The following is a 17,853-nucleotide window of genomic DNA, read 5'->3' on the forward strand; positions in this document are numbered from 1 at the left end:
TGGTGGGAGGGGTCTTAAAGCAAGTAAAGTGCCAACTTTAAAACAACAGAAGACGGGAAAATCAAACAAAGTAAATATGATAATAAATATTCCAGACCCTTGGTATCTGTGAAGAGATGGTTCCAGGATCCCTTGTAAATACCAAAAGATGTAGATGCTCTAGTTCCGTTATATTCAATGATATAGTGAATGTCCCTTGCATAACAGCAAAATCAAGGTTTGCTTTTGTATGTGTTTAAAAATATTTCCAGGTCATGGATAATTATTCTGTAGATTTGTTTGTAATATTATGAAGGGAACAGAAGAGAGAAACAGAGGATTTGAAAATAGGAAAAGAAATCTAGTGGGGAATCTTTTGAGTGGCATACTAAGAAAAGAAATTGTACTAATTGGCTGAGTTTCCGACCACAAAGTGATTTAAAGATAGAACTAGCCTTTTCCAAAACACACAGCCACACACACTGCAACAGAAAAGAGGAAACTATTACAGTTTGTAAGGCACAGACTGCCAAAACACTGTGGTCTTGGCTACACTGCCAAATTAATGCAATTTGATACTATTTAAATGACATGGCTCAGTGCTATAGAAGCATGGCAGTTCTAGTTTGAAAACAAGGTCTTTTAACTTTCACTGCCAAGTGGTGCTGGTGCCTCACCAAACTACGACTTCCAGGATTCCATAGTTTTGAGCCATAGTAGTTGAAGTGGGGTCAAACTGCATTAATTGTCTAGTGAAGATGCACCCTCTGCTTTCTTGCCCAAATGTAGTACCTTACATTGATCCCTGCTGAAATTAATTTTGTTGGTTGTGACCTTGCAAAAGAAAACAAGATGACATTATTTCTCATTGTGTTAGATGCTTTGTATGTCAATAGAAACAGCAGGAGTTGCTTGTCTCTCTGCATTTGAATTAACATATTTATTTATTTATTTATTTAGTACACTTGTATACCGCTAATATCTCAGCCTGTGTGGCGACTCATTGCGGTTTACAACATATTTAAAAATACAAAAACACATATCCAAATCTGTGTTGACTTTCAGTTTTCTGGGACCTTCCACACTACACATTGATAGTGTTATGGTTCCACTTCAATTACCATAGGTGCATCTTATAGAATTATGGGATTTATAGTTTGTAAGGTGCTAAAGTGGAAGCAAAGGGCTATAATTGTGTAGCATGAATGCCCCATCTTTTTTCTTTTTTTCTTTTCTTTTCTTTTTCTTTTTCTTTCTTTCTTTTTTTGCCTATTGACTGATGAGGAAAGGAGACAGAGATGTTCCAGCTCCAATTTGATCCAAGCTGTGAAAGACTATTATGACTGGATACTGCTCTCTTAATAAGGCTATTCAATGAATAAAATTGTACAGAGTTGCCTATTACAGTTCAAGTTTTTGTCTCTATAAAATCAATCCTCCTATGAAATGTGTGTCCCAGCTGTGTAATATCAAAGTCAAGTAGTGCTGCCTCTTGCATTTCTTAGAATCTAATTAGGGATTATTCATGCACTATTAAGCTTTATTAATTTGTTCTTTTTGGCTAAGGGATTGATATTGATATTTGTTTACATACTCAGCCCTGCTGCAACATTTTGTTCAGAGCAAATTCCTCCTTTATGATCATTTTTCAGGCAAATACAACCATGGGAGGTTGTCTGAGGCTATCTCTGAGCTCCAGAACTGTTTTTGATAAGAGACTATGAAACAACAACAAAATAACCAAGTATAGACTGTCGATGTTGCAATCCCAGGTGACAGCAGGATTGAAGAGAAACAACTGGAAAAGGTGACACAATATGTGGATTTAAAGATCGAAAGACTCTGGCACAAGCCAGTAAAGGTGGATCCAGTGATGATCGGCACACTGGGTGCTGTGCCTAAAGACCTTGGCCTGCACTTAAACAAATTACCTTTGTCAGCTGCAAAAGGCCATCCTATATTCACCTATACATCACACAGTCCTAGACACTGGGAAGCGTCCGACATAGGATCCAATACAACAGTCAGCAACGTGATCTTGTTTGCTGTGTACTAATCTTGTTGTGTTTCAAATAATAATAATAATAATAATAACTTTATTTGTATTCCACCCTATCTCCCCAAAGGGACTCAGGATGGATTCCAACATAACAATGGCAAACATTCAATGCCTATATAAAACACACAATAAAATCCCAGGAAGCCCCCACATATAAAAGTAACATTAAAGCCAAACATCAAATTAAGACCTAACATCAGTAAATTAAACCTGACATCAATAAGTTAAACAACATGTAATCAGACCAAATTCTATAATAACATAAATCTAAACAAAACATCCACATTAGTGTACAACAGCCAGCAAGGGTTCATTAGCAATTAAGAGCTTAGCAGTGAAAAGGTTAATTATGAACAAGATAAGTGTCTATTTACTAGACCACAACAGGTATTTCTTCACACAACTGAGATAAGGGTTTGAGTTTTTGAGATGTAAAGTATTGCTCTGTTGTCAGATTTGAATACAATTTTATTACTAGAAATTAAACATTCATTCATAAGAATATAAATAGGCATAGTCATTCTCTATTCAGTCTTACCAAATGTATAAAACCAGGGCCTAAGTTTCACTCACTGTCTGAGATTACATTTTCCAAATTAAACAAACAAAAGGAGATATTTCTTAATCTAGAGCATTTTAATCAGTGAAAAGCCTTGCTATGAAAATGCTATACAAACTGAGCATTAAGTGGCTTTCTAAGCACATGCATATGATGGCAGCCACTACTTTTTGGCACTTGATGTTGGAAATAGCAGCCTTCCAAGCCTCCACTAACTGTTTGTAAATGTGTATAACTGTTAACTTATACTGTATGTAGATTTTGGTTTGCCAGTTTGACTGTACCTCTTTAGTGTGGGAGGGGCTTCAGACACGGGACTCCATTTTTATATTTATTTCGCATCAGACCTCAAATAAGACTTTGTTTTTAATCTCTGAGTGCATATTTTAACTAAGCAGTTTCAAGGGAGTGTATATCTTTTTGGATAACTGAAACTTCAAAGAAAAAACCATCCTCTGCTCAACCAATATATTTTTGTAGTGGCATGTCTTTATCCTTGGCAGTTTAAAGACATGATTCTTCAGTTTAACAGCAGAGTTACCCATGTGCCATTACATGAATGCTTGTGAATATCACTTGTTCAAAGGGTTGACTTCTAACAAGGTCATGCTTTTCTTGACTAATGCTTTTCAAAAGGTGGTCTCCACATGTTCATGGAGATTCACATTTGCCAAACGGATGTGACATCATTTTTACCTTTTCAATAAGGTTATGGTGCACTTATTTCCAATAGGTTATGGAATTTCCAGTATTGATCATTTCCTCTCTGCAAAGGCTTGTAGCTCAAATGAAGCACACGCTTTGCATGCTAAAGTCCCATGTTTAATTCTCATTATATTTCCAAGCGGAACTGGAAAAAATGAGTTGAGCAACTGCTGCCATAGAAACTGCTTTTCACTGAGTCAGACCACTTTTCCATTTGCCAGCATCTGGCATTGGCTCTCCAAGGTTTCAGAAGAAACCCTCCCAGCTCTGATTGTATTTGGGATTTCTTACATGCAAAACTTTTCCCCAAGATGAGCCACAGTTCCCCACTTACTAATACAGTAGAATCCCAATATCTATTATCCATGGAAAACATGGGGGTCATACTGTACTAATGTAGATGGTCTACCAATATAAGGCAGATTCCTATGTTCCAAGATTCCCACTAGCTACTTTAGAGAAAGCAGTACTGAATTAATAATAGTGTTCCTTTTTTTGCAACCAGAACATAATGAAGTTACATTTCCAAAATAATGTAGAAACAAGAATGATGTAACAACACAGTTGTCCCTTATTATCTGCTGAGAGTTTGGTCCCTGGACCCCCACCCCCCTCATTATAAGTCTCATTATATACAATGGCATAATCAAATGGTGTTCCTTATATAAAATGGGAAAGTCAAGGTTTGCTTTTTGGATTTTAGGAGGGAGTGTGATATTTTCAAGATGTGAGTGATTGAATCTGCATATGTAGGATATGAAGAGTGCTGTAATCCCTTCCAGTTACTTTTTATATGTAGTATATCTTGCAACCCATTCAAATTGTTTCACTTCTTGTGATTTGCATTTCTTGCAAAGGTATATGCACGATGCAAATAAAAACCTCTTATTTTTAAAGAGGATTTAGGGTATTTTTAGAGCCATTTTGAACACGATGCCCTTTTATGCCATTCTCTTTATCATTCATGAATTGTTTTTGTTTTAATTGATGGAGAGTAAGAGGAAAAATATCAAGCATCTGAATGAGCAATGTAATGTAGTACTTTCTAAAAATGGCTTGAATCTTGCTGGTGCCATGCTGTAGCCACCAACAGAAGTATGATTTGGCATGTTGCACAAAGATGTATCCAGTGTTTCCTTGGGAAAATATTCTCAGGTTGTGCAAAACCATCCAGATGGCACCATGGCGCAATTTGACCACACACATCACAACCGATACAGCTACCCATTGGCTGTGGAGTAGTACCATTACCTGGCTGGCTTCCAGTTTGCGCCAAAACCAGCACAAATCTCCTGGTGGAAATTGCAGTCGACCAGCATTGGAAGGGATCTCAGCCAAAATAACAACAAATTTCTGTCAGAGATATCAAGAAAAGAAGATGGATTTTTTTAAATAAAAAAATCATCTTTATTGAATTTTTAAGTAACTGAACATTAAAATTTGGGGTACGATGGTGAGGTGGGAATCTTGGTGACAAGGGAGGAAAAAGGGGAAAATATGAAAAAAAGAGGGAAAGAAAGGAAAGGGAAGGAGGGGGGACCTTTATCTTCAAGTCCATTCCACAGGGAGTTTTTCCTTTCTTCTTAAAGTTCTCATAATTTTGCACAAACTATTCTATCTGCATTGTGAATTTTCTTCCTGGAGATAGTCTTTAAATGATATCCAGTCCATCCTGCACCTATCTTTCTGATCCTGTAATAGAAAAGTTAAGGAGTCCATATCCATATAGTCCAGTAATTTTATTATCCAGGTGTCTGTCATTGGGATTTCTTTCTTGTGGCTTTTCTGGGCTAGTAGTGTTCTTGCTGCGGAGGTCAGATAGTAGAACATTTTATCCTTATTTCTCTCGATCTCAAAATCTGTCAGGTTTAATAAACAGTATTCAGGCCTAAATTCAAACTTCAATTTTAATATTTTTGGGGAGCGTTCATGTATTTTTTCCCAATATTTTAACTACTTTGCAGGCCCACCAAGAGTAGAAAAAAGTTCCCATTTCTTCCTTGCATGTCCGGCATTTATTATATTGATTCTTATAAGATGGAATATTGAAGATTTGTGAAATGGCAGAAATGGGCAAATTGTCTACTTTGCTTAGAAATAGGTCTTTGGATAAAAATGTATTTCTTTCTTTAAAAAGCACTTTTGACCTTTATAAAGAAGAAAGAAGGAAGATGTAAGCTTCCAAGAGGATTCCAACTATTATTTCTAAGTAATGGAGACTATATATAGATGTGTGCACTCCTCAGTTTGCCCACTCCAATCCATGGTTAGTTATGGAACAAAGTCTGTTCCTCAGACAAGCATTACGGCCATCACCCTGCAGCAGGATTGCTGTTTTCCTCAGAAAAAAGCCCTGAGGAATACCAATCATGAATGTTAAAGCAGTAAACTATGTGGTAGGTGTATGCTATATACGTGAACTGGTTTATTCAGTGTGGCAGATGAAAAAGGCGAAGTTCATAAAGAAAATTTCTGGAAAAATTTGAAGATGTTAATCAGGGTTTCCCATGGGTCCTTTTACAGAAAGTCAGAGGCTGGAAAAATACTGATTTTTAAACTGTACCCCCCCCCCCCCACTGTGCACAATTTTTCCTTGATTTAAGAGGAGATCTCTTCTGAGTACATTTCATGCATATGAATGATATATTTAGAATGAAAAGTTTCTTTTCCATCTGCCTGAAACAATGCTGACTCCCTGTGGCCAGATGTTGGTATTCCACTGTGGGTCTGCCTGTCAAATATGACCAAAGACTTCATCCCACTGCACATGTCAAGTGTTTGGAAGAGTAGATTACCATACAGCTCAGGCATACTCTGTTTTGAAATTAAATAGACTATTTTCCTACCTCCTTTACATACTAGCAAACTATCCATTTCATTCAATAGTTCTCAGTTGATTTTCTGTCATATTGTAGAGAGAGTTGTTCCCATCTACTGTTCCTCCCCCATTTTCTTTGTGATAAGAAACACCTCCTCTCCTGGGCTATGATTTTTGTTCCTGGGTTATAAATGTGATTTCCTAATTAGTTCTATCATAAACACATGAGAAAGGTTTATTAAACTGCAAAAATGTTGTCTTTGCAGGAAAAACATCCTGCTATAGCACATTTTGCTCTGGTTTCTCAATGATTGAATATCTTGTAGAGCAGGGGTCCTCAAACTAAGGCCTGGGGGCCTGATGTGCCCCTCCAAGGTCGTTTACCTGGCCCTCACTCAAGTCTGAAATGACTTGAAAGCACACAACAACAACCAAAATCCTATCTCATCAGCCAAAAGCAGGCACACAATTCCCATTGAAATAAGTTTCTATTTGTTTAAATTGTTCTTCATTTTAATTATTGTATTGTTTTAAGTGTTTTTGCACTACAAATAAGGTATGTGCAGTGTGCATAGGAATTAATTCATTTTTTTCCCAAATTATAATCCAGCCCTCCAACAGTTTGAAGGACTGTGACCTGGCCCTCTATTTAAAAAGTTTGAGGACCCCTGTTGTAGAGTCTCCACCAATTTAACATAGTTTATGGGCACATGCATGCATGCATATGATTCATGCATACAGAATATAACAGTGCAAACAAGGTGCAATCGGTACATTATATTTTCAGTCCTTATAGTCACTGGGCTTTGTGAATGCTTTCAGCTTGACCTCTAGCTGCTGTGTATTCATGATGCAATGTTTATGTTATTTTCATATCAGAGACTACGATTAAACAAAAAAAGAGAGAGAGATAGAAACATCAAATTGGATCCAATAGCTGTATTTACCAGTTATGCTTCTGAAATAGATTCCCCAAAAGAGATGGTTACAACTTACAGAAAATTATAAAGGCACTGAATTCACATTCTGTGCCACAGCAAGAATCCTCTTTTGTCCCCTCGCTTCCCTCCTATAGATCTTCTCTCAGTCATGCCTTTCAAAATACATGTTCATCATTCATCTTTCCATGAAATTAAGTCCATGCCTTATGTACACATGAATAATATAACATACATAGATGCTTACAGCGGTGATTAGAATCACTGTCCATTTACAAACACTTTCATTGAAAGTACCCAATAATCAAATGTATAGAAAATGAGATCAAAGATTTAGCTGCTCCCATCCAAACCTCAACAATTGAGAAGTAATTGTCCTTTTATAGTATTTGTTACCATTATTTTCAATGAGTTACTTAATATTCACAACACCCCTGCAAAATAGGCCAGGCTAAGAAGACAGTGGGCATGTGTGTGCCTGCATGTGTAGGAGTTGAACTACTCTTTAACATTTTCTCCACTAGCCTTTGAATCAAAATCAGATTTGAAAAGTTCCTGGTCAATTAAGCTGTACTTCTAAATATCATGTAATAAGTGGAAAGCAAAGAGTTTCATAGTAAACAGCCAATGGTATTTGGAAAGTCTTTCACAAATATATGATGTAATAATTGCCTAACTTCTTGAGAAAGGGTTGGTATAGATTTCTGCAAAAACTTTACAGACATTGCCAGCAGCTCCTATGTCACTAGGATGGCAAATCCATTCTGGCCTTTAGTCTAAACTTTAAAGGAAACGTGCAAAGCATTGAACCTAATGGAGGCTAGGATTCCCTCTCCCCAATTTCTCTGAAATCTTAATTAAAATTTATGGTTGCTTCTTCTTCACTAGTATGGTAACCACCAAGTACCCCTGATTATTCCCAGTTAAAGACAATATTCAGTTGAAGGCATTTTCCTATATTCCATTATTTATGGATAACTGTGTACATGATGGACAGTTGTACATTAAAGAAGTGCCTTAAATTGATAAAGTTTTTCATTGCATTTTAGGGGCTGTTGCTACTTTCAGAAAATGTTTGCTGTTCACATTGTCCCCTATGGTCTGCCACTTTTGAAACACCATTTGCTGAACTCCACACTCCAAATTTTGTATGTTGCTCAAGAGGTAAAAGGATCAGTATAACCTGTCTCTAGATGAATCATGTGCTGTCCCTCCTCCAAGGCACTGTCCTGTCTCTCCTCTTTCACTATCCTCTAACCTATTCTCTATCATTTCTATGTGAAATTGTGTCACTCACATATTTCCATTCACATAGACAGCTTATTCAATTGATAATTGAAACTAAATACCTAGCTAACACCCTGTCTTAACCCTTTTTCTCAGTTGCTCTTCTTGCATGCCATCAACCTGACTTCAACTTATGGGAGACTTTACGAATGGGAGACTTCCAAATACTGAATCAAATCCATTCTGGTAGGTCACAGTATATACTGTATATAGTTATTTGGGAACAATTGCAAATCTTTAGTACCAATTAACAGCTCAGTTAAAAATTTCAATCAGAGAAAAGAAGGCTGAATGTGCAAAAAATAAAATAAATGCAAGATCAGTTCTGCAGCAGCAAATACGGAAAAGTTTGAGACAAAAATAAATTTGTAGTCATGATTTTATACTTTGATATTTTGCCCCATTTAGTAGTTCCCATTGCAATGTACAAGAAAAAGCATCCCAGGTCAAATAAAATGTCACCAATTCTTCTGCAATTTTGAGAGATGATACTATGATCTGAGAATTTGTCACAATAACCCATTTGGATATTGAGAATTCATTTTTCAATCAAATTGGCTGTTCAGCTGCTGCATTTTAGCCTCCAGCTTTCCTCACACTATTTTACTTCATCACATGTTTGCTGGATCTTTTCTTCTATTTACAAGCAGACTGCAAATTTTAAGTAGAACAAGTTCAATAAATGCCTTCCAGATTTGATTTTTCATATCTGTATTCCCTCTCAGTTGTCTCTAAAGTATCTTTCACCTTATCCCCTCCCCCGCCCCAAAAGTGTTCAAATCTTTCAGCCATCTTTCAAGGCACTTTTATCAACACAGCTGTGCTCCAAGCTCTTCTTTCGAAAGGAAATGGGAAACCTACAATTTCCATCAGCTTTATCAAGTATGGAAAATATAACAGATTGCAGACCAAAACACCTAGAGTCCCAAAGGTTTCTTATTTCTGCTTTTAAAAGCAAGGAGTGCAGCCAGTTAACCATCACCCTTTACAAATCATATCATAAATCTATTCTTGTTTTTTTGTTTTGTTTTGTTTGTTTTGTTTTGGGGTCAGGTGAAAAATATGCAACCTGTAATGTTTTCCATTGTTTTCTGGTCCAGGAGAAATCAACATGTTGTTGTTCCGTGTTTCTGCATTCAGATGAGAAGATTTTTTAATATTCATGTAGCCTTTGAATGCTATGTTCAGATGATGGATCCCAGGGAGAAAATAGAAAAAGCTCCCTTTGTTTCTACAAGAGAAGAAATGGGGAAAGAACACCTTCCAGGATCACCAATTAATGCCCAAAACTAGTGAAAGTCTACACCAACCAAAAATTGATTGATAGACGTTTTCAGATGGAGAAGGTCTTCCAAGGCATGATTATCCAGTGAATATTTACCAATATTTATAAAAACAAACATGTGAGAACAGTCCTGGGCTGAGTGGGCAACAACTCAGTGCCATTACTGTGCATACTTTGTACTTTCATCTTGATTTGATTCAGTGCTCAGATTTAAACGAACTGTCCAAAATAAGAAATTTCTGTTCATAATTTATTCATAATGACTTCAATGTGGTGTTCTGTACATCTACCAACAGTGAAGTTATATTTTCTGAATGGATGTTGGCCCAAGCAGGATAGGTGCCTAGCTGAAAGATGCTCATCCCCCAAGTGTTGATAGCCAGGCTCAGAAGTAAGACTCCCATCAGATTCATAAGCAGACCTGTCCTTGCCTGTGAAGGAAAACAAAAAGATGAAGTATACAGCAAGGTTTCTGAATTATTAGTGGGAATCAAAGGAACCTTCATCCATCCCTTTTGTTTGATATAGAAAATACAAAGCAAGAATATTCTCAACACATTTATCCTCTCCTTCAGAGATGGGAAATACACATTCTTTTTAATGTTGCTGAACTCAATTCTCATCAGCCCTTACCGCTGGCTATGCTGCAGTCCTCAAGTTAGCTCTATCGGAAACAAGTTTTGCCCTATCTTTTTGTCAGTTTTGGCCCATCTCTCTAATTGGTTAAAATTGTTTTGAATTCTGCTCCTGTCTTCTGGAGTATTAGCTATCCCTCCCAATTTGGTGTCATCTCCAAACTTGATGATCATGCCTTCATCTAACCCTTCATCTAAGTCATTAATAAAGTCATTAATAAAGATGTTGAACAGGACCGGGCCCAGGACAGAAACCTGTGGCACTCCACTCGTCACTTCTTTCCAGGATGAAGAGGAAGCATTGGTGAGCACCCTCGGGGTTTGTTCACTTAACCAATTCCAGATCCACCTAACCATAGTTTTTTCTAGCCCACATTTGACTAGTTTCTTTGCCAAAAGGTCATGGGGGATCTCATCGAAGGCCTTACTGAAATCCAGAAATCCATGGCATTCCCTTGATATGGCTCAGCTGGAATCAGCTGGAAACAATAGGTCCAATCCAGAGAAAATTAAGCATACTTGTGTCTCACTGAAATTAGTCTTAGAAGTCAATTGAACTTCTTATCCTGAATCAGGGCATTGGTCTTTCCAGATCAACTATTCTCTAGTAGGCAGTGGCTCTCCTAAGTTCAGCCACAGAGCATTCCTTTTATTTTTTACACAATGCCAAAATAACTTCCTACTTCTACTGTCTACACTTATGCCACCAACAATGTTTACTATCTACTCTAAAACAACTTACCATGTCTTTGACCATTAAGTGACCCGAAGCAAAGGCAATTGAATTTGGTGGAGTGGAAACTGGAAGCATGAAAGCAAAAGAGCATCCTATGGTTCCTGGTATCATTAAGTAGAGAGGATTCACTTTCAAACGAATGGCCTTGAAGAAACAAAAAAAAGGGGGTGGGGGCAATAATATATCAGCTGAATTGTAGGCACCAGACAAAATTCTAAATAATAACAGAAAATGGCTGTCTGCAAAGTTTTTGTACATGCTTCCACCAAATTTTATTTTATTTTATTATTTCTGTCAGCACATATCTGCTAAGCAAACCAGGGAAGGTGACATCATTCAATGAATGTAGCACACCATGGAGCTATTGAGACCACGTGCTGGCCATTAACTTATGGCTCTCAGCCTGATAATGTTTTCCAGGTATGCGTTTAAAAAGCACTTTTGAGCCTCTCCTTTCTTTATATTATGACACGTATTTACAGAAGAGATATGAAATGCCCCCTATGTAGGTTTTATGTCTGTGCCAATATCAACCTCACTTATGAGAAGGAAGGCTGATGCTAGAGACGTTGAGCAGATAGTTGAAAGGTATAGTGGTAATGTCCCTTACCAGTTCTGCTAGGACAGGTAGAAAGATGATGATTGTGGCTGTGTTACTAGCAAATTCTGTGAACAACGCAATGACAATTGTGATGAGAATGACAGCCACAGGAGGTGGAAGGTTCTCCAGTGGGCCAAGACGACTACCAATCCAGCTGGACAAACCAGATTCCTGCAGCAGGGAAGAAAATCTAGAAGGTTGTGTAAGAGATTCTACAATGATTCAATCATATTCCATTTTTTTACCTCTTGTCACAAGATAATAAATTAGGAACAGATCTTCCCCTCAACATTCCAATCCATCTTCCCCTTGGAAATAACAGAAAGGTGGGCATATATTACTAATTTTATCATTTAACCTACTATGCATGCCCAATGTGAAACACATCTCACCATGTTAAAACAGTGGATGCAGCTCTTAATGAGACATGCCGCATTATCACAGAATGTCTACTCCCTAAACCACTGGAGAAATTATATTGTTTTGCTGGTATTGCACTGCCTGACATCCATTGGGAAGTAGCAGCCAATAATGAAAGGACCAAGGCAGTGAGATCTCCAGCTCATTCTCTGTTCAGATATCAGCCAGCACATGAATGCCTTAAATCAAGAAATAGTTTTCTAAGATCTACAGAGATACTTGCAGGAACACCTCAGCAAGTGAGAGTCCAAAAGTGGCATGGCTGATACCAGATGAGAGACTTTCCCCCTGGGCACACGGAAGGCTGGGCGACTTGGAAGGTGCTGAATGGACTGCACTCTGGCACCACAAGATGCAGAGCCAATCTTAAGAAATTGGGCCACAGAGTGGAGTCCACAACATGTGAGTGTAGAGAAGAGCAAACCACAGACCACATGCACAATGGAGGACCTTCTTATAGCAACACCAGCTACTGTTCAAAGGACATTTAGTATAATGCCAAGTTTTTAAACTTTGTGTTTTTAAATACATTATAACTGTACTTTTAGTTCACTTCTGATATGATAAATAAATAAATACCTACTATACATCTGTACCACATATGGGGAATCTTCCCTTCCTGCTAGGTGAATGATGCAGATGACCAAGCAACAAAGGTCAGAGACATCATTTTGGCGCAGTCCATGAATTTGTATGGATGTTTACACATAAAACAAGAAAGTACTTCATAATAAAGCCAATTTCTGTAGCTATTTTTGAGGATGGAGAGGCAACGTTCTACTTACTTTTCACTAATTGGATGCAAGCTTTATGGACACAAAAACAAAGATCATAAACTATAAGAATGCATTTGGAAAATTAAAGGCATTGGACAGGCGTACCTCACATCCTTTTGCCATAGCAAAACCTCCTCCAAGCAACAGGATTATATTCCAAGGAACACTTTCTTGGGCTTTTCTCCATGATAGCAAGGGTTCATTCTCAGTGTTTGGTGCTAAACAAAAGAGGTTTGTGACACAGAAAGAGCGGGTTTAGCAACACTTGGGATCATGGCCTAAGAATTGAAATCCACGTTATTTTCCAGAAATTGATGGTTTTTGTATATGAAAAGAAACATATAGGATTAACATAAAAATAGCTGTCTTTGAGAACTTTAAAAAGGGAGATTTTAATTAAACCAAATGAATACTTGTATAAGCTAAAGAATCCATCTGGTAATAAGACACCTTGGTTTTAAGAGCCTATCTCCTGTACTAGAAATCGGTTTATGACATTTTATGATGAAATCCAGATGTGTAATCATGAAAACAGACATGAAGTTTGTTTCATCCCAAGGCTGAAGATGTGCTACACAAATTGTTAGCCTGTAACAAGTGAAGATATTAACTGATAATGATATTTTTGATGTTTAAATGGAAAACAGAAACAAAGAATAGAAGGTCAGCTTTTCTAAACCATCCAGTACTTTTAAAAAAGGCAAATGTTTTGATTCTGAGGTACACATGCAATGTCAGGCCGAGGACCACTCATATACGCATGGCCTCCCACCCACTGACATTTCACATTCAATACCCCTGCACTTGTTGCCCAATTGTGCCCAGAACAGAGATATGAATAGGGAAGCACTGAGACAGTTCTGAATAATTAATTAAGTCTTATATATCAGGATTAGACATCATGGATGCACCCCATGGCTTGTCTCCATTCCCACCTATATTTCCAACTATCTCTGGTCCCCTGCTACAGCTTCTAGAAAAATGCAGTGTTTTACCTTTCATTGACATTTTTTCTTTTAAAAGGGAAGGTGCATATTCCTAATGAATAATTTGGTCTTAGATGTTGGTTTATTTTGGGATTGCATGTGTATCTACATTTGTATCAAGGCATTGGATGTTTGCATTTTTTGTTTGATGGAATCCTCCCTGAGTCCCCTCAGGGATATAGGGCAGAATATAAATAAATGTTGTTGTTGTTGTTGTTGTTGTTAATGAATCTTGTTTAAGAGAAGATTCACACTCTTAAGAAGCACTCACTTGCTTTTAAACAAACTGCATGGGAAGTTGTTGTAAACTAAAGCCTTATTTTGGAGCCTCCAGTGGTGCATCAGGTTAAATAATGCAGTACAAAGAATATTTAAGGAACATGTGCAATGACAACTCAGAATGGCTATGGCATACGAATTCTGGATCATGAGATTTAAATGTTTATACTAGGATTATGTTATGCTGACCACGGAACAACAGACTGGTTCAAGATTGGGAAAGGCGTACAGCAAGGCTACATACTCTCACTCAACCTTTTTAACTTGTATGCAGAACACATCATGCAATGTGCGGGGCTTGATGAATGCAAAGCTGGGGTAAAAATTGCTGGAAGAAACATTAACAACCTCAGATATGCAGATGACACCACTCTGATGGCCAAAAGCGAGGAGGAGCTGAGGAGCCTTCTAATCAAGGTGAAAGAAGAAAGCACAAAAGCTGGTTTACAGCTAAACATAAAAAAAACCCAAGATTATGGCAACAAGAATGATTGACAACTGGAAAATAGAGGGAGAAAATGTGGAGGCCGTGACAGACTTTGTATTTCTAGGTGCAAAGATTACTGCAGATGCAGACTGTTTCCAGGAAATCAGAAGACACTTACTTCTTGGGAGGAGAGCAATGTCCAATCTCAATAAAATAGTAAAGAGTAGAGACATCACACTGGCAACAAAGATCCGCATAGTCAAAGCCAGGGGTCCTCAAACTTTTTAAACAGAGGGCCAGGTCACAGTCCCTCAAACTGTTGAAGGGCCAGATTATTATTTGAAAAAAACATGAATGAATTCCTATGCACACTGCACATATCTTATTTGTAGTGCAAAAGACACTTTAAAACAATGCAATAATTAAAATAAAGAACAATTTTAACAAATATAAACTTTTTCGTATTTCAATGGGAAGTGTGGGCCTACTTTTGGCTGATGAGATATGATTGTTGTTGTTGTTGTTGTGTGCTTTCAAATCGTTTCATACTTAGATTGACCGTGAGCGAGGGCCGGGTAAATGACCTTGGAGGGCCGCATCCGGCCCCCGGGCCTTAGTTTGAGGACCCCTGGTCAAAGCCATGGTATTCCCTGTAGTAACCTACGAATGTGAGGGCTGGACCTTAGGGAAGGCTGAGCGAAGGAAGATAGATGCTTTTGAACTGTGGTGCTGGAGGAAAGTGCTGAGAGTGCCTTGGACTGCGAGAAGATCCAACCAGTCCATCCTCCAGGAAATAAAGCCCGACTGCTCACTGGAGGGAAGGATACTAGAGACAAAGTTGAAGTACTTTGGCCACATCACGAGGAGACAGCAAAGCCTAGAGAAGACAATTATGCTGGCGAAAGTAGAAGGTAAAAGGAAAAGGGGCCGACCAAGGGCAAGATGGATGGATGGCATCCTTGTAGTCACTGGACTGACCTTGAAGGAGGTGGGGGTGGTGACGGCCGACAGGGAGCTCTGGCATGGGCTGGTCCATGAGGTCACAAAGAGTCAGAGACGACTGAGCGAATGAACAACAACGATGTTATACTTTGTCGGAATGTTTACATTTTATGTATGTTTTATGTTTAATTGTTTTAATTGATTTTAAGTTCATAGTTATATGTAGCAATTAGTTATTAGGATTTCATTGTGTACCGTATGTTGACATTGAATTTTTGCCATTAGTATGTTGTAAACTGCCTTGAGTCCCCCCAGGGGTGAGAAAGGCAGTTTATAACTACAGTAAATAAATAAATAATAAATAAACTAAATGAAATGAAATGTCAGCAGTTCAAATCCGGGGAGTGGTGTGTTAGCCCCAGCTTCTGCCAACCTAGCAGTTCAAAAACATGCAAATATGAGTAGATCAATAGGAACCATTCTGGTGGGAAGGTAATGGCACTCCATGCAGTCATGCTGGCCACATGACCTTGGAGGCGTGTATGGACAATGGCGGCCCTTCAGCTTAGAAATGGAGTTGAGCGCCACCCCCAGAGTCAGACACGATTAGACTTACTGTCAAGGAGAAACCTTTACCTTTACTTTACTTAAAGTCTTATTTTAAAGAAAGGGTAAATGATCTCTGGGGAACATTGGGACAGGACCTGCCAGAAACTTGAAGAGTTGCCACTGCAATAAATCACACAGCAGCCTTAGACAATATGTAAATTGGGTACTTTTGTCAAGTGAGTTTCACAATACATTGCATGAAGCCATTCTTCACCTTGGCACATCAAGTGGGTTTTTTCTTTCCCTTTGTTTGTACTTTGGATTTTCAGTGTTAATTTTCTACTCGCAGCTCAAATATTGTGAGATTTATGGCAAAGAAGAATTCAAGTCTCATTCCTTTCAAAGGTCTGGTTTGTTGGGGTTTTTTGTTTTGTTTTTATTTATAGTAAGATCAGCAACATTTAGCTGAACAAGAAACAAATCAAATCACATAATCCTCCCTGAATTTAAATAGAATTTGATTGAATGTTCTAGCACCTCATTGGCAGAGGGAGGAGAAGCACCACCAGGAAGGAAGGCGGGAGGGAGAAAGTATATTATGACAACGGAATCCATTAATTTTCACTAAAGCAGAATGGCTAAAATGGAAACCTCAATTTTCCAGGGACAAAGTTTCAGGGAAAAACAAATTCACTGTACAGTTTAGCAGTATGAAACTATTTATATCAATAATACCTCCCAGAATTCCATGATAGTCAGTGACTGACAATGCTGCTTGTGGCATTCTGTGTGTTGATATCTTCCCAAGTAAGTTTCCAAAGCTCTCACTGAAAAGGAATTCTCCTCCATTTGCTGGGCTGAAAATTCTTAGGTTCGCAATGGCTAATAGTTGTCAAATTCGCAACCTCACACCTAGAGTTTGTAGAAGTCTATGCTCAGTCTATGCTCAGTTATTACAGAAAACACAGATGATAAATAGAATCTGAGGTTTGGTAGAACAGCAAATTACCTTTCAAGTCAAACCACCATTTAAGGGTTGGCCTTTTTGATGGGAAGAAGAACAATATTGTTACTATTGTGACTCCAGTTACAGCGTCTGTGACATACCTAGTGGAGGAAGAGAGTGAGAATTCTATATAAATGAAAAGAGTCAAATTTGGTAAAGAATGTTAAGATTTAAATTCACAGTGTATTATTATTATTATTATTTACAGTATTTATATTCCGCCCTTCTCACCCTACAGGAGGCTCAGGCAGATCACAATGCACATATACATGGCAAATATTAAGTGCCATAGACACACAACATATATAGACAGGCACACAGAGGCTATTTAACTTTCCAGCTTCAATGTCTGGCCACCAGGGGAGCTGTCACTGCACCGTCCACTTGTGACACAGATGGAGTACTTACTCATTCTTTTGTAGTAGTAATTTTATTGATTAGCCCTTAGGCCATATCACAATAAGAAACAGAACAACAAGGCCTGACAAGACCTGATCACACTCAACGTAGTAAGTTAAAATAAGACACTTATAATAATACAGTAAATACATATGATAAGACATGATAAAACTGATAAACTGATCAAGCTGAGTATATACATCATATTTCATTATCACCCCTACAATTCATTCTTTTGTACACTGTTGGAGATTTTTTTTATGGCATTGTAAATTAGTTAAATTAGCTTCCCCGCATAAGTGGTTCCTAAATTTCTGTCTTTCCGCCTGCAAAGGTCGACAGCAAGTTAGACAGCAAACTATACTCGTAGTATTTCTATTAGGAAATTCCTCCTGCAGCCCTAAAATCATGGCACTACAAAACTAGTACAAGTCTTAAAAATGCAACCTGAAGCATGAGAAGCCCGT

The 17,853-nt window shown here is 38.0% G+C and overlaps 1 protein-coding gene across 1 annotated transcript in view; it reads right to left on the minus strand.

Moving 5' to 3' along the window:
• Positions 1-8,374: 8,374 nt before the first annotated feature.
• The window catches only part of SLC13A3 (solute carrier family 13 member 3), a 56,356-nt gene continuing 46,877 nt past the window's right edge, over positions 8,375-17,853 (minus strand). Inside the window, exons 9-13 of the mRNA XM_060772173.2 lie at positions 16,991-17,088; positions 12,904-13,016; positions 11,612-11,773; positions 11,008-11,145; positions 8,375-10,061 (exon numbers count right to left, since the gene is read on the minus strand). Of these exons, the coding sequence (XP_060628156.2) occupies positions 9,885-10,061; positions 11,008-11,145; positions 11,612-11,773; positions 12,904-13,016; positions 16,991-17,088 (688 nt within the window). The 3' untranslated portion in view covers positions 8,375-9,884. The remainder of the gene's footprint in view (positions 10,062-11,007; positions 11,146-11,611; positions 11,774-12,903; positions 13,017-16,990; positions 17,089-17,853) is intronic.

Source organism: Anolis sagrei, chromosome 4 (assembly GCF_037176765.1).
Source record: "Anolis sagrei isolate rAnoSag1 chromosome 4, rAnoSag1.mat, whole genome shotgun sequence".
NCBI classification, from domain to species: Eukaryota; Metazoa; Chordata; class Lepidosauria; order Squamata; family Dactyloidae; genus Anolis; species Anolis sagrei.